This window comes from Hibiscus syriacus, unplaced genomic scaffold (genome assembly GCF_006381635.1).
Source record: "Hibiscus syriacus cultivar Baekdansim isolate YM2019G1 unplaced genomic scaffold, ASM638163v2 tig00110733_pilon, whole genome shotgun sequence".
In the NCBI taxonomy this organism is placed as follows: domain Eukaryota; kingdom Viridiplantae; phylum Streptophyta; class Magnoliopsida; order Malvales; family Malvaceae; genus Hibiscus; species Hibiscus syriacus.
Window position 1 is genome coordinate 2777930 of NW_024062845.1, and position 23323 is coordinate 2801252.

The 23323-nt window shown below is 35.2% G+C and overlaps 1 protein-coding gene and 1 pseudogene across 1 annotated transcript; one reads left to right on the forward strand and one right to left on the reverse strand.

Annotated features, from left to right (window-relative positions):
• The first annotated feature begins 4869 nt into the window (after positions 1-4869).
• On the forward strand, positions 4870-7109 carry LOC120139315 (annotated as a pseudogene).
• On the reverse strand, positions 7088-12146 carry LOC120139314 (sugar transporter ERD6-like 6). Its single transcript, XM_039154581.1, has 18 exons — positions 11880-12146; positions 11703-11765; positions 11508-11597; positions 11246-11305; positions 11093-11158; positions 10926-10991; positions 10765-10840; positions 10268-10332; positions 10057-10149; positions 9802-9882; positions 9605-9689; positions 9109-9155; positions 8950-9012; positions 8797-8856; positions 8571-8636; positions 8389-8448; positions 7469-7583; positions 7088-7380 (listed from the first exon to the last, which is right to left on the reverse strand). The coding sequence occupies exons 1-18, from the start codon at positions 12072-12074 to the stop codon at positions 7268-7270; spliced, it is 1464 nt and encodes a 487-aa protein (XP_039010512.1). The 5' UTR covers positions 12075-12146; the 3' UTR covers positions 7088-7267.
• Between the last annotated feature and the right edge of the window lie 11177 nt (positions 12147-23323).

The following is a 23323-nucleotide window of genomic DNA, read 5'->3' on the forward strand; positions in this document are numbered from 1 at the left end:
TGTAATATTTCCTTTTAGCCATTGAATGATGCTTTGTTTTCTTTTTTGAGTATTGATGTTTTAATATTTTCAATTTGGTCATATTATTGTATAGTATATTATTATCTTTAATTTTTGAATGTGGTTGCAATGTTTTCAATTATTCTATTTTGGTCACTAATTAAATATATTGTATTTTTATTTTTTTTATTTTATTTTACTATTTTATTTTTGTTTTTTCTTTAATTTTATTTATTTTCATTATTAAATACTATGTTATATATATTATTTTTATTTTTTATTTTTTTTTTTTTATTTTTTATTTTTTATTTTTTCTTTTAATTTTGCAGTGGTTTGATTATTTTAATAGGTGTAGTGGTTTAGGGTGTATTTGATTTAATTATTTTAATAGGTGTAGTGGTTTAAGTTGAATTTGGATTAATTATTATCATTTTTAGTGAATTTCGTGTCATTTTTCTCCTTTTATTTCATTTTTTCATTTTTAAATTATTTTAAATATTATTATTATTACTATTATTTTAATTTTAGTCTTTCTTTTTAATAGATAACCCTTTTTTAGGTTTTTACATGTTTTTTTAATTTAACTATTTTTTTATTCATTTATTCATTTTTTTAGTTTTTTTATTTCTTTTACTTTTACTTTTAACTTTTATTTTTTATTCATTTATTTTATTGTTATTATTATATTAATATTTTTTTCTTTTTTTTTCTTTTTTTCATATTTTTTTTTATTTTTACAATAATATTTTTGACTTTTTAGGGATACTTTCAATAGATCAAAGGTAATTAATTCGAGTTGATTTTTTTAAATTTTAGTTTTAATTTTCGCAAGTAAAGACAACCTGCAAATTAATTGGTACCGAAAGGGTAGTTCAAAGGTGCTAATCCTTCATTGACTGTAACCGACTCCCGAACCCGACACATTTCTGGTAAAACGCATATTAATTGGTACCGAAAGGGTAGTTCAAGGGTGCTAATCCTTCATTGACTGTAACCGACTCCCGAACCCGACACATTTCTGGTAAAACGCATATCAGGTAAGATGGTGTCCAATCCCCCTACATGTTTTTAAAGTGATCAGTGGTGACTCTAACCCCATTATTTCAAGTTGAAGTCCAATTACGGACCCAACCGAAAAATGGTTCCGACACATACATATCTACTTTTTATTTTCTTTACGCTTTTGTTTATTTTGTGTTTTTTTTTTTTTGAACTTATGATGATCCGTTATCTTGGCAGAATCTGTGCCTAGTGGATTGTAGCCATTTTTGCTTTGTATTTATTTATTTGACTGAATTCATCATATATTCATAAAAAAATATTATTAATTCGATTTAAAATTAAATTTTTTTCTTTCCCAGTTAAATTGTCACATGTTGAATTTTCATGTAATTTTGGGAGAATCATTTATAAGAATTATGATATAAAATAATTGAAATAAAATTTTAATAATTGGGTATTTTCATGTTGACCATGCCTGCAATTAAAGCATGATAAACGATCAATATATATCAGCCCAAATTGGTTACTTTCTGTTTAGATGGAAATCAATTCATGTTTAGATCCACATCTAAACCGAAAGTAACCAATATCTAATTTGCCTAAATTCGTTCTAAATCAAACAACGGTCCAATTTTAACTCCATAACTGGTTTGAAGTGAATAAATAGTTTACTTTTTATTATTATTATTATATACTTTTTAGCAATACGTTAAAATAGTAAAATGATGTATGTTTTATTAACCTTTTGGTTAAACTATTAGTTAACCACCACCTTTGGTAATAATTTAATAGTTCGATATCATCTTCCTTTAAAAGATTATTTCTTTATTTAATCTAATAATTTAAATTATTTTTAAAATGTATTTGATATGAATGAATATAAAATGAAACTAATTACTTTCCGAAATTCTAATTTATGTGATTAACTTTAGTTGACGCCGATTATATGATGGACGATCGTAAACTTTAAAAGAACTTTTTTTACGCATACAAATTAACATGAAATACAAGTCTCAAATAAAGAGTTATCATTAAAAAATGACATGTAGCTACATATCAAGTCTCTCTCTCTCTATATATACTCAACTGCTCTTACATATCAAACTCAATTATATTGAGTTTCTTATTGGTGTTCCAAACATCTAACGATTGAACAGTTAGGGGTTGAAATCAAACCAAAACCAAAAATTGATCAATATGATATAGACTCGATTTAATATTTTCCAGAATAGATAATGGCCCAATATGATACCCGAGTCAATTTGACTTATCATAGATCTCCTCTAAATATGAAACATATCCAATTCAACCCGAGTCAACCCTAAATCCAATGAAATTTAAATCTAAATTGACTCAACCTATAAAACTGATCCAAACGACCCTATTACCACTGCTTATCGTTATCACCATTGTTCCTCTTGAAATCTCCTTGGCAAACCGATTAAGTTAAATCCATAATTATTGGGTCATCCGAGCTAGCAGGGACAAACACATGTTATAGGTGGGAGGGGTAATGGCCCACCAACTTTAATGATCTAATTACCTTTTAAGCTATTGGTAATTTTTGAAAACTATTACAATTAAATCCTTGTCATTCTCAAAATTTCTTGTATAGTTGTTTTTTAGGGCAATGTCAGTTTTAGAGATCTCTGAATTCATCGCCATCTCTTATAAGAATTCCTTGAAAGAAGAAACAGAAAGAGAAGGGTGAGATGGGGAAAGCAAAGAGAAAGAATGGGAGAGAGAGTTGGAAGAAAGGGTTTTTATTTTCTATGAAAAATTTAAAGGGGCCTTAGCGAAGAAAATAAAGTTATGAGTCAATTTTATATTTTACTGAAAGTATAAGGGTCAAATTAGAAATTAATTTTTTAATAATGCATCACATCATTAAATTAACGAGTGTTAATAATTTAATGACCAAAACGTAATAAATTGATAACGTACGTGATCGAAACAAATTTTTTTCAAAATTGATAACCAAAACAAGTTAGACAAAAGAATAAAAATAACCATTTTTGTAATTTACACTTTTATATTTATAACATTTTTGTTTTACAATTTTTAAAAAATTGATTTTTTATAAATGTTGTGATTCTTTATATTTTTCTATAATTTCAATTATTTTTAATTAGTTTACTAATGTTTTAGTCATATAGAACATTATAGGCCATCATCTAAGTGACGTGTTAATTTGTTTATTAGCAATCAATATTGATAAACGTAACAAAAGGACGTTATCAGCATTTTATTGGCCCGGGCTGAAAAATATATGCATGATTTGGTTCAACTTGAAAGGCTTAATATAAAAGTAAGTGTTAAATTATATTTAAAATTAATTTTTGGTACTTAAAAAAGTTTTCATTAAAAATAGGTTCATAAAGTTTTCTCCGTTATATTTTTAGGTACATATCGTTAAAAAAACCGTTAAACGACACGTGTCACATCAAAAAATTTTAAAATATATATTTTAAATAATATTTTTATTTTAAAATATATATATAAATGTGACGCGTGTTACTTAATAACTTTTTTTAACTGTATGCATCAAAAAGTGTAACGAGAAAACTTTAAATACCTACTTTTAACAAAAAAACTTTAGATATTAAAACGTTTTTCGAAATATAATTTAAACACTTATTTTTATATTAAGAGAACTTAAAACATATACGAGGAAGTGCTTTTGAATAACAAAGATGCGAACAAGATAATTTAGATTGTCTAATTTTCTAAAATTCTTGTAAAAAATTGAAGGAATGACGTCAACATCACGGCGAACATGCAGATGATAGTAGGTAGCACAGGTGATCAAAAATCAAACAACCTCGCAATTTAAACGCTTAAGAAAACTTGTACCCTTAGCAGAAATAAAGTGTTTCGTCTAAGAAATTAGGGTAAATTACGCTTTCAGTATTTAAATTGTTTGTTTTGGTCCGATTTAAGTGCCTAAACTTTTAATTTTTTACAATCATATCTAACGTTCAATTTTTTTTCATTTTATCACCATGCTGTTAAAAGCTTAACGGGTAATTTGCACATGGAGCCTTTTTATGGGATAAATTGCATCATTAATATCTCAACTATCTTCTCACTCCTATTTTGGTCATTAAAGTTTAATTTTTTTAATTTAATTACTTAACTTTCAAATTACTCCTAATTTAATCACTCTAAATTTCAAATTTATTTTTAATTATATATTAGTAAAATAAATTAGAGTGATTAAAATAGTAGCAATTTGAAAGTTGAGTAGTTAAATTAAAAAAAATTAAACTTTAGTATCGAAATAGGAGTGAGAAGATAATTGCATGATGAATGATGTAATTTACCCATAAAATTGCAGTGCCGTTAAATTTTTAACAAAAACAAAATGGATGTCCCTTGTTCCCATGTGTAATGGGGTATGGGAGAGGTAAGATAGTAGGCTGCCCCCAACACTAGGTTGAGAGCAGCTTCCGTAGGAGACCTCCAAATTATGAAATACCCTCCATAGAACTCGATCCCACGACCTCAAGGTTAAGAACCTTGTGCTCTACCAACTGAGTTGGATGATAATTTCAAATTTTTAACAACAATGTATTAAAATGAAATAAAAATTCAACATGTATGATTTTGAAAAAAAAAATTAAAGTGTAGATACTAAAACATATCAACATTGATAGTTTAGGCATTAACCGCGTAATTTACCCAAGAAATTATAGAATCTATGACTTGGATTCTTATATTAATCAGGTTTTCGAATGTGGGTCCTTTTGATCATCGGTTTTGGTTTGCCTAATAATAATTCAAGGAGTTCTTAAGCTAGTTATTATGGGAGACGGTGAGCATTGAAATTTCCAACCTCTTTTTAAGGAATTTGATAACAACAAATGACCAAACCTGACTTTCCTCGTAGACTTAAATCCCAGACTTCATTGCTTTAAATCAAGGGGAGAACTAAGCGAAAACCAAGAAGAAGAAAAAATAAAGAGAAAATGGTGGACCTTGTAGCAGCACAAAAGCCATTGTTGCATGGGCTACTGAAGATTTCTGGGGTTCAGCCTTTCACGGTGGAGCTCGAGCCAGGCACGGTGATGAACTTTTGTGTTCCTTGTGAAACAATCAAGAAACCTAAAAAGGGTGAAAAAAAGGTTGACCCGTTTGGAGAAACCGACGAAACCAGTGGTGGTCTTAGTGCATGGTTTTGCTGCGGAAGGCATAGTTACATGGCAATTCCATGTCGGTGCTTTGACGAAGAAGTACTCGGTTTATATACCTGATATCCTCTTCTTCGGTGGCTCCATTACGGAAAAACCAGACCGGTCACCAACTTTCCAAGCCGAGTACTTGATTAAGGGTTTGAGAAAACTTGGCGTGGAACATTGTGCCGTGGTGGGGTTTAGCTATGGTGGGATGGTGCATTTAAGATGGCTGAACTTTACCCTCATATGGTCGATGCCATGGTGGTCTCTGGCTCGATCCTGGCCATGACCAACTCCATAAGTGTGGAGTCTTTAAACAGGCTCGATCATGGGGTTCTCTTCTTCTGCTGAATTGTTGTTGCCAAATTCTGTTAAGGGTCTAAAAGCTCTTCTCTCCGTCGCTGCTCATAAGTCATAAGAAGCTTTGGTTCCCAGATCGGCTCAACAAAGACTACCTTAAGGTTTGTTTACATATTATTACTCTTATCATCGTCAACTTTAATGATTTTCTTTCCCCGTTTCTGCTTAATGAACTCCCTAGTATTATTCGAATTAACATTTTGCATGCATGACTGGCGATTCACGTTAATTTCGTGGGTTTTGATTAATATATGAATGAATAAAATAATCAGAGTTAAGTACAGTCAAAACTTTCAAATAAAGCTTGCTAGATATATCTGCATGTATTCTTTATTAATACAACAAGAACAAAAGCTGGTAAATTCAGGATACTGTTTCTAGTCTTTCTTTCCTAAGTTCCTTTTTGAATCACGTATTAGTATTATAATGTTAAATCCAATGATTGTCATCTTTGAAAAAAAATTATTACAAAACAATTAAACTAGAGTAGGTTTGAGAGTCTCTACTAAAGGTGAGCACTCTCTAATAAGAGTCAGCACCAGATCCACTTGAATCGGTTCAAGTTAAAAATTTTGAGTTTATAAAATTTAAGATTAGTTGTTTAAGTTTTTGTTTAAAATTAATTATAAATATTTATAATATAATAATTTATGTTATTAATTGGTTCCAATTTAAATGTTTTTTTCTAATCATATATAATTATACGGAGTTATGTCCAACTAACTGTACCTAATTACCATACCAAGTGAATCGATTCAGTGACAACTGTGATGGTGGACAGAGGCGCCACCCACCCCTTTAGTTAAAGCTACAGATGGCCCTAGCAAATATATATGGATCCTTGCATTAAAAAAAATACAAGTTCCAATAATGGAAAGGAATACAGTCAAAGTTGTCTGTCGTCATTATTATGTTTAGAAACTTTATGAAATCTGATCTGATCTGATCATCAATGGGTCTGGATGGAAATTACAGGTGATGTTTACCAACAGGAAAGAGAGACGAATTGCTGGAGGGCTCGGTCATTAGTAATAAGGATGCCACTGTCCCATCTTTTCCACAGGTTGTCTCCATTAGCATTTTTTTTACCCTCGGCATCTTTCTACAGTTGAAATTGCTTATTACATTTTCCCATATATAATCTTGTAGAGAATACATCTGCTATGGGGTGAAGAAGACCAAATCTTCAAGCAAGAGCTCGCTCACAACATGAAACAGTATGTCTTGTTTTGTTTTCTCTTTCTGTTTTACACAGCTTTGGGTAATTGGATGTACGCTCGCAGGCAATTAGGCGAGAACACAACCTTCTAAGGCATAAAGAAGGCAGGTCACTCGGTTCACCTGGAACGACCCTGTGTTTATAATAGGTGTCTTAAGCGTTTCCTGGCTTCATTGCTCGATGAATGAGTCTTTCGGGTTTGTTCAGAGTCCACGGTAAAACTTAACTTGCTGTCCTGAAAACAGAAAAAGGGATTGGGATAACTGTGGACTCTAATTGTAATGGATTATTATTTGGCACACAAAATATCCATTTTCTAGCAAAGAAGTGATTGTGAAATAATTTGGAACAAATTCCTCGTCCCCCCCCCCCCTCCATTTATTTTAAATAATAATAGCAATGCATGATACAGGTTTGCTAAAGGCAGCGCTGGATATGAACAGAGCACACAACTCGAAGGAACTTTGAAAATAAAATCCAAAAAGATCAAATGATACAGTGAAGATCGTTTTCATCTGAAAGAAGATTGAATCTCTTCCAGGCTTCTTCCTTTGGTTTCAGGGACCCAAAGTGCTACAAAAACAATGGTGAAAGCAGCCACACACGCGTAAATTGTGAAAGTTCCTGCTCATAGGAAACGAACATGTTAATTTTATAGATTCTTAACTTACACGTACAACTAAACAACAGTTATTGATAGAGAGAGAAAGACCTCCACCACTCCAGGTCAGAAGCAAGTTTGCTGTCATAGTAATTGCCCACGATGTTGTCCAATTCGCCAACGTCGCTACACTCCCAGCTAGACCCTTAATATTCACAGGAAGTATCTGAAAAGATGAAGTTCAGAGAAAATAAGCACCTAACCGAACCAACCACGGATTTACAAACACTGTCTGCACTGTAACAAATGGCTTGAATGCAGAATTCTACACTTAATTTCTGTTTCAAGAAACTGAATATCATATTCTATAGTTTTAACTTGTGCAAGAAATTCCAAAATAACGCACGGATGCATACAAGAGATGCACAAACATGACATAAGAAACACTTATAACCCTAGTGAGGAAGCAGTGGAGAATCAATATATAAGAATCTTAATGCTGTTTCGGTCGCATGGGCTTAAGGTACACAATTGCATCCCAGGTTTGTTTCTTGCTTCGTATCTCTCACACTCTAACTAAAGCCAATACATGCATTAATGCCACCCGGATTACATGATAGCATACAGACATACAGCAGGTTTAGCAGCAACAGCTAATAAACATGAAATATGGTCCCACTGGATTAAATATCACAGTCACTAGATATGTATTACCTTACCCAACCCAGTCCCACCTCTGCTTTGTCAAGAGACAGAAATATATGCTCAGGAAAACAATTATTTTTGGTTCTGTTAGGCAGTTATATGCATCCAACTGAATATAATAAAACGGGATCGCTTAAAATGATTAAAATCTTCCTTCAATGTTCTCGGTTGCTTATATCATCCATGGTCAAACAAGCTGTATAAGCATTGATGAAACATACTCTCACCCATCACTATCGAGTAGTATTTCATATAGAATCCTATAATGGGGAAATTAGAATGTTTCCTATTTATGTAAGGTGGAACTATAAGAGAAATTTGAATACCTCAGACATTATAACCCATGGAATTGCACCGATTCCCAGTGAGAAGGCAATAACAAAGGCCTGGATTGAAAACAAATATCAATTAGAAATCTACTTGACAGAAGTAGAGTAATACACACATTTATGTACATATATATTATACTCATACACACAAATTTCACTACGAGTGAGAGAAATCTTACCACAAGACCGACCAGTGAAAGTACTCCCATTATGTGATATAAGTCAGAATCTTCAGCAACAATTTTCTGGTATCAGTGAAGAGAAAGAAGAGAAGGTATCAAGAAGCAGTAGTAAAATAATTAAGAAAGAATTTATCAAGTGGGATTGCTTAAATATTGACGGTGGCATTTAAAAAAATAGAAAGGGGAAGATAAATTAGAAATCAATGGACCTAACATCACCAACCTCAACAAAAAAGGCAACTGCAACAATGAGCAGACTCAGGGTCATTCCAGACGAGGATACCTGCAAAATCATTTATGATTATTGATCTTATTCATTTCTATCTTAACCATAGATCAGTAGCAAATATAGAATGAAAGGTTAGTTCAAACACACCATAAGAAGAACCCTGCGGCCAGTTCTGTCCACCAACCATGTGGTCACACCTGTTGCAACAACCTACACAGAATAGACACCTATTAGATTGATCAGAAATAAAACTTCCCGGTAATATATGACCCCCTGCATGACAAAATAAGAATGTGCCTACTTTACCTGAATGGCCCCAAGCCCAAATGTTGCAACATTACTAGATGAAACCCCTAAACAATTTTATTGCACTGTCAAATTAGTGAATCATAAGGAATAAATAAATAAATAAACCAAAACTGTTGCAATCTTAAAATAAGAACCTTGAGATGGGATGGGGAATTAATATTTTGTTAATCTTGTACAACCACAGGTTAACAAAATATCCCTCATATTCTTAAGATTAATCAATATCAACACGATGTATAAAGAGAACATTAGCAAATCTCCAACAGATGGAGAATGCATTCTTTCCTACTAAATTTGGCACATCCACTACATATATTTTGAATGACAAAATTGTCTTGCTAAATTTGAATTTGATAATGCATGCTATCCATTACAAGGTAATGAGGTTCATGCAAGGCAAAGTCTCCACTTATAAGTGAATTTATTTATTCTCCATCTAAAGATTCAATTAATATAAAATCATCGTTAAATATCAAAGAAATGTTGTTCTAACCAGCATTTTCAAAGATGTTACTGGCATAGAATAAAACACCATTGATACCACTGAGTTGTTGAAGCACCAGTAATCCAATTCCTATCTGCAGCATACCAATTACCACTAAAATTAGAGGTTAAATCAACATTTTTTGGGGCAAAGGAAAGAAATACTATAAATGAAATAAAAAATATATAGAAAAGCAAAGAATATACCGTTAAAGGATACCAATATCTTTTGCGCTTGAGATCCGCAAAACGAATTGTTGTTCTCTTGCTTGATGATGCCAGAGATCTCTGCAGAGATGCCAATTAGAGCTTAACTTTAATAGAAAAAGATGCTCTTAAGACACAACCTCATGCTTAACACCTAAAACTTTTGTGTAACAACTTAGTTTTGCAGTTCAATGCACAATGTATGAGCCTTGGTTGAAATTAAAAAAGAGATATTGCAGTGATTCAGTTTAAGACCTTAATTTCATTGACTTCAACAGAAATATCTGTATCAAAGCCGCGCAAAACTTGCAGAGAGGATTCAAAATCTTCCATCATTCCCATTTTTGCCTGGACACAACCCAGTCACAAACAATAATAAACAAAATACTATATGGAAGAAGAAAAGTGGAAAAGATAAAAAGTTATAAAAGGTCCACTCAAATGATTGCAGGTACATGTTTCTTACCAACCATCGAGGAGACTCTGGTATGAAAAATAGGCCAGGTATCAATATTGTACATGGTAATATTCCTATAAAGAAGAAGCACTGAAGTCTGTTAGCGATAACTGTACATTCAATAACAAATTTGAGTGATTACTGATAAACAATGACCATAGATTATCTTCAACAGAAGCATAGATGCATACGAAAATAACGCCATGGCTACATTATAACGGAACACAGTAGTGTCTTTAAAACCTACTAGCCATCTATTAAATACAAAAACACTACGTTTTCATTGAAAAAAAGAGATTACCACAAAAATAATTTAATTTTCTAAAAAAAAATCTCAGTTAAATTCAACTAGTAGTCACATGCATTCAGCCATGCACAATATGACATCATCAATTTTTTTTGAGTTTGTTCAAATAATAAAAATGTTTGGACATTTTTACCCCAACATCGGTCAGTGATTCTCTTATGGAAAGTGGGGATAAGTGAACAAAATTCAATACACTTACCTAAAACTGCAAGTACTCTCCAATTTGCAAACAGTCCCAACAGATATGCCAGCATTATTCCAATAGTAACCGATAGCTATCCAATAAAAGATGTTTACTTGATTAATCAGTTGACAGAAGTAAATATGGGATAACAAAATGGATGCTAATGTAGAATAAACCTGGTTCACCGATCCAAGTCTTCCTCTCATGTTTTGGGGTGCTATCTCAGCTATATATACAGGCACCTAGACATAATTATAATCATGGTGTTATTCATGTTTTAAGCATTACTGGAAAAAATGTTCCAATAAAAGAAGTAAAAAGCAGCTGAAAGCTTCCAAGGTACCGTGTAAGAGATAATACCGACACCAAACCCTTCTAGCAACCTTCCCATAAATAAAAACGAAGAATCCTACAAATGCCCAATGCGTAGGAAGTTAGCAACAAGCTTTGCAAAGGAGAAACAATGAGAAATAAAAAATTACCAAAAACCTCTCACGTTGGCAAATGATATGGCCAGCCATCCTAAAATGTTAGGAATCGCAGCAATCATTAACGACTGCAGATTTAACACAACAAATGCAACATTAAATTGTTAAACCGGAAAAAATATTCATATTTGATCCAAATCATCCAATACAGTGTAAATACATATATAAATTTGGAAGATTAGTGAATTAAATTCATAATTTCTCAGCTCTAAGCTCAAAGGAAACATTAATCAAAGGTAAATAAGAGAAATTACGAAAGGAATAAGTTACCCCTTTTCGGCCAATATATTCAGCAATCTGACCACTGGCAATTGCCCCAACCATTGCTCCCACATTTGACAAGGAACCAAAAATTGAAAACTGCCCCAAAATAAGAACAAACAAGGACTGATTTAATGAAAAAGGAAAACAGAAGAAAAAACAATTTAAATTAAAGAGGGGAACTCGGGAGATTCCAATTCATACCTCTGAAATCGAAAGATTAAGATCACTGATAATTTGAGCTTGAGTAGGAGAAGAGTATCCACACTGCATAGTGAAATTTAAAGCAAAAACAATAATAATTACAGTTGAAAATGAAGTTAGAAAAAGGGAAAAGACCAAAGATGAGATTGAGAAGAGGGGGCTAGTAAATTATTATACGGTGAAGCCAAATTGGATAGGGCCCAAGGCGACGATTAGGACACAGAGGACAACGGAGATTGATCCATCGCGAAGGACTTGGGCAGAAGATCCCATTATACTGGACTGCCTGGAACTCATCCGATACCAACTTCCAGTATGCAAAAAGGGCTTCTTGAGATCCCGGCCTTCTTCGTTGTCGTCCCGAAAACTCATCGCCAATTCACTTCAAAAGAAAACTGTCAGAAATTCAATGAAAAAGCTCTAAACTTTGTTATATTAGCAGAGAAGAGAAAAATGAATGACGATGGTGATGATGATGGTTATAGTGATGTGATAAGACGTTTAATATATCAAACATTGTGATGGGGAAAAAACACGTGGGCTGATGTGGCCTTTTTATGTATATGTTGGTCGGGGCTTATCCATTCGTTTTTGGGCAACAATCCATGCTTTTCGTTACTTTCGACAATCGGGCTTCCCCCCCCCCCTCTGGGTTTGCCCGAAATGGATTTGTGGAGTTCTTTAGGTAAAATGCAGTTTTGGTGCTTGGACCATATTTTATTTTTTGTTGAGGTTGCCTATAGTAAAAAAAAATTGTCAATTTAGTACTTATGGTTTTCATTTTTTATTAACAATCCATGATTTTCACTACATTAGGCTATGCTTACCTTTTTTTTATGGATAAAAGAGCAACCCATAGATTGCAAATGGAGAGGGCTTGCAAATTCTAAAACTAAAACATTTGTTACAAGGGTAAATTACAATGTTCCTCATTGAACTTTACTCGCTCATATTTTGTTAATCGTACTTTCAATTTTTATATTTTGCTCACTGGACTTTATAGATTGAATCGTTTTGCTCACTCTGTCGTCAACTCTCTAACAGTGTTATGACATGGCACAAACATCAAAACGATGTCGTTTAGAAAAACACAATTATACACTAAAATGACGTCATTTTGAATCCTCTTCTTTCCCCCATTACTGCCACCAGCCACCACGTCATTTTTCATTCCATCCACCGTCAACCATTGTTGATGATAGTCGTTCGGTCCTAAAATAAATGGGTCGGTTCATCTCGACGCATGAGTCTGAATTTGGTGGTTGTTTCACTGGAAAATATCCCAAAATTCGTGAATCTCAACTGAAATGTTTAGGTTTCCTCACTTTCAATCTCTGATTCGTGAACTTCAGAGCAAGTTCGAACAAAATGGAGGCCAGATTCAGACTCCACGTGTCGAGTTGAAGCGACCCTTGAAATTTAGGACCGAATAATCACCATCTACGGTGGTCGAAAGTGGCATCCGACCACCTTCTGTTTCTATTTTATAGTTGGGAGAGCAAAATAAGATAGATAGTAAAGTCCAGTGAGGAACAATGTAATTTAGCTTTTATATTTTCAATTATTTATATTAAATAATAATAAAATGACACATCATCACATCGTTAGAAAGTTAACGACATACTGAGCAAAATGATTCAATATATAAATTTTATTGAGCAAAATAGAAAATTTGAAAGTATAGTAAACAAAATAGGAGAGAGAGTAAAGAACAGTGTAATTTACCCTTTGTTTAATTGACTTTTATATCAAATGCTCTTTTTACATAACACATCTTGCGTGTGTGTTGTCAAATCAATAAAATGTATTTTCTAAAAAATATCTTTGTCACGTATGAATAAAATACTTTCTACAGAAATTATATTTATCAATTGAAATATTGAATGTTATTTCAAAAAATAATCTCCAATGATCCTATAACGGTAATTAACTTTTTATTTAGTGATACTTAAATAAAAACCTCGTAGTCATACGCTCTAATTTGCTCCTATTTATTTAAACAAACACTCATTCTATTTCATTGAATGATAAAATTAAAAATAATTAAAAAAAGAAATTTATAAAATAATGAAAAAGTCTAAAAAAATAAAAATTGAAAGCTGATAGGGAAGCTCACGTTAAGAGAAATGCTTTGGGTGCATTTTAACAGGACTTTTGTGTATCGAGGAATTTCTCAATTTTCCTCAATTTCTTTCTTACTTTTGGATTTATTGTTTGATATGAGGTTTTTACTTTGAGCCCTGGGGGTTTTGTGTTCTTGATTTGGTATGTTGTGCTCTTGATTTTCTTTGTTTGGGTTCTTTGTTGGTTTTAGATATCTGTCTAGGTTTTGTGCTAATTGGGGGTCGTTGTTTAGGCTATGGAGCAGTCTTCAGGGCTTGATTTGAAGAAGCATTTGCGGCGAGAAAGAGTCAACTGTTCGATTTTTCCCTCCTCCAGTCTCCAATGGTTTCATTATAATGAAGCCTCCTCTTGAGGTTTTCATAGAGGGTTTGCATGTTTGGAGGTTCTCAATTGTTGTGTAGTTCTTGGACCGGTCTCCATCATTTGGTTTTATGGCAAAGCTGGTCAATCAATTGTGAGGCAAGATGGGAGATATGGAGGTGATGTCGGCTGGGGAGAATTTGTTTATTTTTCAGTTTGTCAATGCTACGGCTAGAGACTGGGTTTTGGAGAATGGACTATGGCATATTCAAAATAAGCTAGTTGTTTTACGTTGTTGTGAGCCTAATTTACAAAAGCTGGAGTTTGACAGGAAGAAGATGTCGGTATGAATTCATCTTAATTGGATTCCGTTGGAGTTGTTAACTCAGAAAAGGCTTAGTTATATTGCAAGTGATGTGGGCACTCCCTTGTATATGGACAATATTATTATTGAGCAAGTAGATATTGGTATATGCTAAAGTATGTGTTGAGATTAATGTTGAGTCTTCTATTCCTAAGTGCATTAATTTTTTGCATAGTAATGGTTCCTTGGTTCTGATATGTTGATGTGCCTTGGATGCCTATTAGATGTAAGAGTTGTAATATGTTTGCTCATATTGAGAAGACTTGTTATGTGAAGGTTGCAAAATCTGTCACTGTTGTTGGGGAGAAAGTTTGGAAACCTAAGGGGGTTAGGGAGCTTGTTAGGCTCTAACATTTGTAGGGGTTGGTAGTGTTGATGTTTCTAACGTAGTTTCTTTGGGGAATGTCGTACCTCTTGGTGAGGATGCTTTTATATCTCCTATGGAGGTTGTTGTTGTTAATTCAGTTGAGCATAGCTCCTCTAGGGTTCTAGGGTTGCTGGAGGAGTGGGTGGGGATAGGAAGCATGTCCTGTTGGATTATGAGAATAGGTTCAAAATTCATAGTGGTTTGCAGGATGATATTTCTATTTCTACTCCTCAGGGGAAAGATGGTCCCTCTGTGGAGATTGTGGTTCCTTTAGATAGTGAGAGTCCTGCTTGTAATTCGGGGCGTGTGGATGACCAGAGGAAGAAAAGGGTTGCTTTACAGGGGGTGGCTGTGTTGATGCAAGGGCTAAAGGCCAAGAAAAAGGGTATGTGGATAGGATGAAGACAAAGGTTAAGGTATTGGGGCTGATGAGGCTTCCTCTTTTTCTATCAATGAAGTTGTTTGTGGGAACACTAGGGGATTTAATGATCCTCTAAAGTAGCGTGATGTTATGGTGAGGTTGAAACAACTGCATATTGAGCTAGTGTATAGATGGAGACTACGGTAAAGGGGAGAAGGTTGTTACTATTTGGGGTAAGTTTTTTGGCGAGTGGAATGGAGTCCATAATTATTCTATGGCTGAGAATAATAGGCTTTTGGTGTTATGGATGGGGTTAGTTGATTTTTATATTGTTGCTTTGACAGATCATAGCATCTCTGGTTTGTTTAGGTATAAAGGTGTTGAGTTTCTCCTTACTGCTGTCTATGCTTGTAATTTTGATAGGTATAGGAAGAGGCTTTGGTGCTATCTGGAAGATTTAAATAGGCTTGTTATGGATAAAACTTGGATAGATGTGGGGGACTTTAATATCATTTCTCATCCGATTACATCTTAGAATTTTGATGGAACTTATTCTGTGTCTAGTAATATGCAGGATATTGTGAATGTTTTAGTTCCGTTGGTTTCACTGACCATGCCTAGTAGGGCTTTTTTTTACTTGGTCAAATCATCAAGAGGGAATGACTTTGTTGCGGAAGCTTGATCGTGCTATGGTAAATACTTCCTAGTTTAGGGAGTTTTTGTGTTTTCGGGTTGATGTTTTAGGGCCTGGTGTAACACCCTAATCTGATCCGATCTAAAAGTTAATAGACTATGATGTCACACGAAACCACGTGATTGGTTAACCATTTTTAAAGCATTTTTATCAAACTAGCAACGATAACATCCAAATACCATATGTTTCACAAAATATAAGTATTTAAGTTACGGGGGAGCTCCTGATAAAAGTCTTCAAAAATATGTTCAATAAAATAAAATACAGAGTTTATGACTCAAATACAATTAAGGGTCTATGACAGTACATGCCCACTAATTTCTCGAGACGTACTATGATGGTGATCAAGTCTAGAAAGCTCTGAATTGATGACATGCTTCTCGAATTAGCACCTAAAGACATGAACATGGAAAGAAATTCCATACGCTGACCTCACAAGGCCAGTGCCACAAAAATAACCTTACTATACTACATGCATTCAACAAATATAAGCATGATACAATATAATCATGAACAATTACAACCACTCAAGCAACAAGTATCATGGTGTAGTTCAGGGTCATTTAGCCTCGAGGAACTCACACCCCTCTTTACTTACTACAACACTTAAAGAAGATCTGTATCACACAACATCATTGTCTCCCTAACTTTGGGTTAAGTCTATGTCCTAAGTGTCGGTACTTTACCCGATTAGTCTAATCTTCTAGAGTACTCGGGATGTGTTTGGGTCATATAACATCGGCACAACATCCAACTAGCATTAGAGTGCGTAAGCACTTTAATGAAAATATTCGAATAATCCTTACAGAATTACGCTAGTATCTTTAAGTAACTCGGGTGTCTTCTTCGTTTCCCGAGTATCAAGAAAAGGCACAAGTCTTATGGAATCTTACCTCATTGAGACATTAAGTTATCACAAATTTAACTACAATTACCTTTTTTATTCTTATGGAAGAGTAAACCCCTGTTAAGGAACCCAAACTACCTTTCTCAAATCAGCTAGCAGAATTTCCCACCCTCCTCGGTATTGATACTTCCAAATTTGCATTCAAAGTTTCAAAAAATACCCCAATATCGATACCCCTATCGGAGTATCGATACTACCACTCGGTATAAGAACATCCTTGAGTATCAGTACCAAACTTATATACTAGAATTAGATTTGGGACCCCTAGTATCGATACTAACTCTTGATTATCGATACCACTTGAACAATATCGATACTCTTTACTGAGTATCGATACTCCTCTCATAAACATTTGGAATTTTATACTCCTATTAAGGGAAGTATCAGTACTATTCATCTAGTACATATACCCTGCTCGTAAAGCCCTATTCTACACACACAAAGCCTCCCAAATCAATCCAAAAGTGTTTCTAAGGTCCCTAAGTGGTGTTTAAAGCTTATTTAGTCCATAAGAAACATAAAAGTCCACTACTTTACACAAAAACAACAACAAATTCCCATTTCCATGCTTTAAATTCGCATCCAAGCGCACACAAAGTCTCATACACTCAACATACATCAAAGCATTACATTTTGATTTACAAACATTTTAAAAAGGTTAGAAATGTATTACATTTATCTTAAGAGTTGTAAAAACAACCCCAAGCTCACCCAAGAGTCTACTTTTTTTTCCTTGACCCTTTGAGCTTTCCCCCACTTTTCTCACTAGGAAAATCAAGGAAATGAGTTACAAACTCATCTAAAGGTTTAAAAAGATTGTAACATACCTCTTAACTACTAAAAACGAAATAAGAATACTAAAGAACTCAAATTTCTAAAACCTCTCTTAAACCTCCATTTATGGACCTCTCTTAAACTTTTATTTATAGTTTCCAGGGCTACTTCTAGCAAAGTAGTACTTGAATGAAAGCTTGGAGAATGAGCTCTCCAAATCTTACCTTGGATTCATTATACTATGTATGAGGCTCTCAAGGTTTTTTCACCTTTAATCCAATTGTGAAGAGGAAGAAAAAAATGGAGCTTAGAAGAGAGGAAGAAAGAAGACAAAGTGGATAAAAAAGAGGAATGAGAGAGTTATTCCCGTTTACATCATCCTTATTAATTGATATTTAGTCTTTCAATAAATTTTGGGGTAAATTACACTCCCCATCCCCCTCATTTGATTCACACTTTAAAAATACCATTTTAAAGCCCTATTAGGCTCAAGCTCAAACCAAAACAATTATACATTGACCCAAAACTCTTAAATGGTTCCCTTAGTCCATTTAAACTCATTCGAGTTTACCCGAAACTACTAACCTAAAAGTCGGGGCATTACAACTCTCCCCTCCTTAAAAGAAATTTCATCCTCGAAATTTACCTGAGTAAAAAAGATGCAGATATTGGAGTTGCATGTCCTCTTCGGTTTTTCATGTTGCTTCTTCAATGCCATGGTTTCTCCATAAAACCTTTATCGAGTGAATGCATTTGTTTCTTAATTCCTTGACTTCCTGATCCAAGATTCTGATCGATTCCTTTTAATAGGTCATATCTTGACTTGCTTCAATTTATTCCATCGGAATAACATGGGACGGGTTTAAACAATACCTCATAAGCATTGACACATGAAAAATGTTGTGGATATGTTCCATCTCTGGCATTAAAGCCAAACGATAGGCTACAAGTTCTGTCTAAATCGAATCGAAACACTCTTTTCCAAGGTGACACCTTAAGGAAAACTTTATCACAAGCTTTAACTATATATCTTTACACTTCAAATCCACATAAAATCTTTTATATTTAAAAGCCTCTCTCAATCGATCTTAAATCAATTGAACTTTCTCTTCCACCTCCCAGATCAAATCAAGACGAATTAGCTTCCTATCACTAAGTTCTATCCAATGAAAAGGCATTCTACATTTCCTCCCATACAAGGCCTCACAGGGAGCCATTTGAATGCTTGACTGATACCTATTGTTGTAGATAAACTCAACCAATAGGAGATGATCCTCGCAACTTCCCTTTAGATCTAACACACAACATCCGATCATGTCCTCTAAGATCTAAATCACACGCTCTGACTGGCTATCGATTTGTGGATGGAAAATTGTACTAAAATGTAGTCGAGTACCCAAAGCCTCATGAAACACCTTCCAAAACCTCGATGTAAAACTTGAATCTCGTTCGAAGATGATTGAAGTCGATACCCCATGTAGTCTCACTATCTCCTAAATATATAACCTAGCTAATCTCTCTAGGTGAACTCCATGTAAACCGATAGAAAATGAACGGACTTGGTCAATCTGTCGACCACTTCCCAAATGGCGTCATGTTTTCTTCGCGTCGTTGGCAACTGAATCACAAAATCCATGGTTATCCTATCCCATTTCCACTGCATAATCTAAATGAGCTGGAGTAACCCTGATGACACCTGATGTTTTGTCTTCACTAGTTTACAAGGCAAGCATCTGGATACATATTGAATATTTCTTTCTTCATATTCAACCACCAATATAACTGACGAATGCATTCGTACATCTTGTTTCCTCCTGGATGGACTGAAAACAGACTACATTGTTCCTCCTTAAGGATCTTTGCTCATAATTCACTGACTGACAGAACACACAATCATCCCTGATAGTACAACACATCGCCATCCTTAAGTACAATACTAGACGCCTCTCGTCGACGAGTTTGACAACCCTGGCCATCAAATAATTGTCTATCCTCTAAAGTTTCTTCACTTCATTTACCAAATCGACCTCTACCTGCAACTCAGCTAGCAATCCCTTATCGATAGTCAAACTCAAATGTACAAGGAATGTTCGAAGTTCGGACACAATCTTCCAGCTCAGAGCATTAGCCACTATGTTCACTTTACCCGGATAATAATCAATCACGTAGTCATAATCCTTGAGAAACTCTATCCAACATCGTTATCTTAAGTTCAATTCCTTTTGCGAAAGTAGGTATTTCAAACTCTTGTGGTCAGTGAAGATGTAGCACTTCTCCCTGAAAAGATAGTGCCTCCAAATATTTAAGGAAAACAACATGTCTGCTAACTCTGAATTGTGAGTAAGGTAGTTGCGCTCATGAGGTTTGAGTTATCAGGACACATACGCAACTACCTTACCCTTTTGCATCAACATACATCCCAACCCATTCAGTGAAGCATCACTAAACACTGTGTAATCCTTGCCCGACTCTGGTTGTGCCAACACCAGTGCTTGAGTCAAAGTTTCCTTTAATCTCTCAAAGCTCTGCTGATGCTTGTTGTGCCAAATGAATATCACTCCTTTTTGCAACAACTTTGTCATCAGAGTGACAATTATGGAAAACCCTTTTTACAAAAGGTTGATAGTAACCAACTAGTCCTAGAAAATTGTGCATCTTAGATACATTCTTTGGTGGTTCCCACTCAACTACAGCTTGAATCTTTTATGGGTCTACCCGAATACCCTCAGCGGCCACCACATTAACCAATAAGGATACCTCTGAGAGCCAAAACTTACACTTGCCTAGCTTGGCATACAATTGATGCTCTCTTAGAATCTGCAAGATAATACGAAGGTAGTAGTCGCGCTCTTCCTTGGAATGCAAGTACACCAAGATGTCGTCGATGAACACTACTATAAACTGGTCTAAATACTGATAGAAAATCCTATTCATCAAGTCCATGAATGCTATTGGGGAATTAGTGAGATCGAATGACATTACTAAGAACTTGTAGTGACCGTACCAGGTTCTAAACGGTGTCTTCACTATATCGACCTCCTTAACTTTCAAATAGTAGTATCCTGACCTCAAATCAATTTTTGAAAACACTCTAGCTCCCCTGAGCTGATCAAATAGACCGCGAGTCTCAGAAGTGAATGGTTAGCATATTCAACTAGAAATAGTCAATACACAAAATCATTGAGTCGTGTTTCTTCTTTATGAGCAACATCATTGCTCCCCACGGTGACATATTGGGGCGAAAGAATCCTCGCTCTAGAAGTTATTAAATTTGGGTTTTAAGTTCCTTCAACTTCATCGATGCCATGCAATAGGGATCAAAGAAAACTGGAGCTGATCCTGGCATAATCTCAATGCCAAATTCTAATTCTCTATAAGGTGGTAAGCCTGGAAACTCTTCTGGGAAGACGTTCGAAAAGTCTGTCATCATACAGATCTCCTCTAGACCCAGACTAAGGATACGAGTATCGACAAGGTGAGCTAAAAACACCTCACACCCGAACTTAATAACTTATGGGCCTCAAAGGGTGAAACGACTCTTGAGACACCCCTAAGATCCTTGCTCACCATTAGAACATTGGTATCATTAGATTTAAGCAGCTTGAAATGTCTCACTCTACACCTCAGACTCGTGTCATGCTTGGTTAACCAATCCATCCAAAGGATTACGTCAAACTCTAGGAGTGACAACTCCATCAAGTCGCCAGGAAAGGCTTGGTCTTAGATCTCCAATAAACATCTACGATGGACTTTATCCACCAACATATCTAACCCCAAAGAGCTTGTCATATAAACCTTAACCTCTAAGTCTTCAGGTAGTATGTCTTTTTTTATGGATAATTTCATAACAGATATAAGAATGGGTTAACTCAGGATCTATAAATGCAGTGACTGGTATGCCAAAAATTGTAAATATACATGTGATGACATCGGCAGGCTCCCAATCCTACTGAGCCCTAACGGTGTACTGGTAGGAAGTAAATCTAGCCTCAGGTTCGACTATTGATCTAATGGTACCCTTGCTCTGCTGCCTGGAAATTGTACTACCTCCTTCCGATAAGATGCTCGACCTCTCTTTGCAGACTTAGTTGACCTCTGAGTAGGCGATGTTGTATTCCTTACCTCGAGACAATATCTAACAAGGTGCTCAAGGGATCCGCAACCATAGAATGCCTGAGAAACCTTATGGCACTCCCCTGAGTGCCTCTTGCTACAATGTATATAAGTCAGGGGTTGCATGGTCCGATTTGATTTGTCGGTACTCGCCATAAATATTAATGTCAAGGGTCTCATGTGGTCTCTTGATCCATGCCCACGATTGGAAACTTATCCCTACCTCTGGGTCTGGGAAGAGGAAGGTCTCCACGACCCTCGGGAGTCTCTGGCCCTCTTGGCTGAGTGCTGGGATGATCCAAAAATATCAGGTACACAACAATTCTGGCCCACAAAGATACTTAACAAACTAGCTCTCTTCCTCAAAATCCACTCAACTACCTTGGCCTGGCGGATCAACTTAGTAAACACTCTCGATGGGTCGGCTTCTAGGTGAGTAAGAATGTCAATATGGAGGCCCTCTCTGAGCCTCCTACAGCGGTGCTCCTCGGTAGACACAACCTCAGGTGTATAACATCTTAATCTCAATAACTCACTTTCATACTCACAGACCGATCGATCTCCCTGCTTTAGCTATGCAAACATGTCTCTAAAGTCTTCAGCGTGGGTCTTACCTATGTACTTTCCCTTAAACTCAGACAGTAAAAGCTCCCATATCGGATGCTCAGGATCTAGTGCCATTTCCACTATCTCCTACCAGTATAATTGCATCACCTTTCAGCAGGGTAGTGATGCACTCAAGGTTACCCTCGGGGGTAAGATGAAGTTGCCGTAGGGTGCGAAGGGTCTCATGGAACCACTGGTCGACGGCTACATGATCATCCTCATATGATCCAAATAAGTTAGTGGTCTTGTAACAACAGAGTCTCTCGATAAGGGATTCCTGAAAGGTTGCAGAATATGGAGCAAGTGGTGTGGGTGTTGCGGATGCTCTAGTGATAGCCCTAACTATTTTCCTCAATTCCTGCATGAGGTCACGAAAGAACGTTGCCTCATCTATCCCAACTTCCTCTAGGATACCTAAGTCATCAGAGTCAAGGATGAACGCATCACTTGTATCTCCAGCTAACGAGGCACGACTTTCATTGCGGCCTTCTTGATTGTAGGTGGGATCGTAATCCATGACCTATGATTTAAAAGAAAATAAGGAGTCAACATCGCCATTTCTATATATTTAAGTACGCTTGACAGTTTAGAGGGCTGTACTTAATGGACACCTAACGACTCAACCCATGAATCTTAGAAATGACTAAACCTGACACTCTGATACCAATAAATGTAATACCCTAATTCGATCCGACATGAAAATTATAGACTATGATGTCACACAAAACCACGTCAGTGGCTAACCATTTTTTAAAGCATTTTTATCAAACGAGCAACAATAACATTTAAATACCACACGTTCACAAAATATAAGTATTTAAGTTATGGGGAGCTCCTAAAAAAAGTCTCCAATATGTTCAATGAAACAAAATATAGAGTTTATGACTAAAATATAATTAAGGGTCTATGATAGTACATGTCCATTAAGTACTCGAGACATACTCTGATGGTCATCAAGTCTGGAAAGCTTTTAATCGGCGACGTGCTCCTCGAATCAGCAGCTAAGGACAT

Excerpts from the sequence above, each read along its gene's own strand:
- LOC120139314 (XM_039154581.1), bottom strand. The coding sequence starts at position 12,074 with ATGAGTTTTCGGGACGACAACGAAGAAGGCCGGGATCTCAAGAAGCCC. Across the intron at positions 11,766-11,879 it reads CTATCCAATTTGGCTTCACC|TGTGGATACTCTTCTCCTAC; the intron begins GTATAATAATTT and ends TTCACTATGCAG. Across the intron at positions 9,156-9,604 it reads TAACATCTTTGAAAATGCTG|GGGTTTCATCTAGTAATGTT; the intron begins GTTAGAACAACA and ends AAAATTGTTTAG.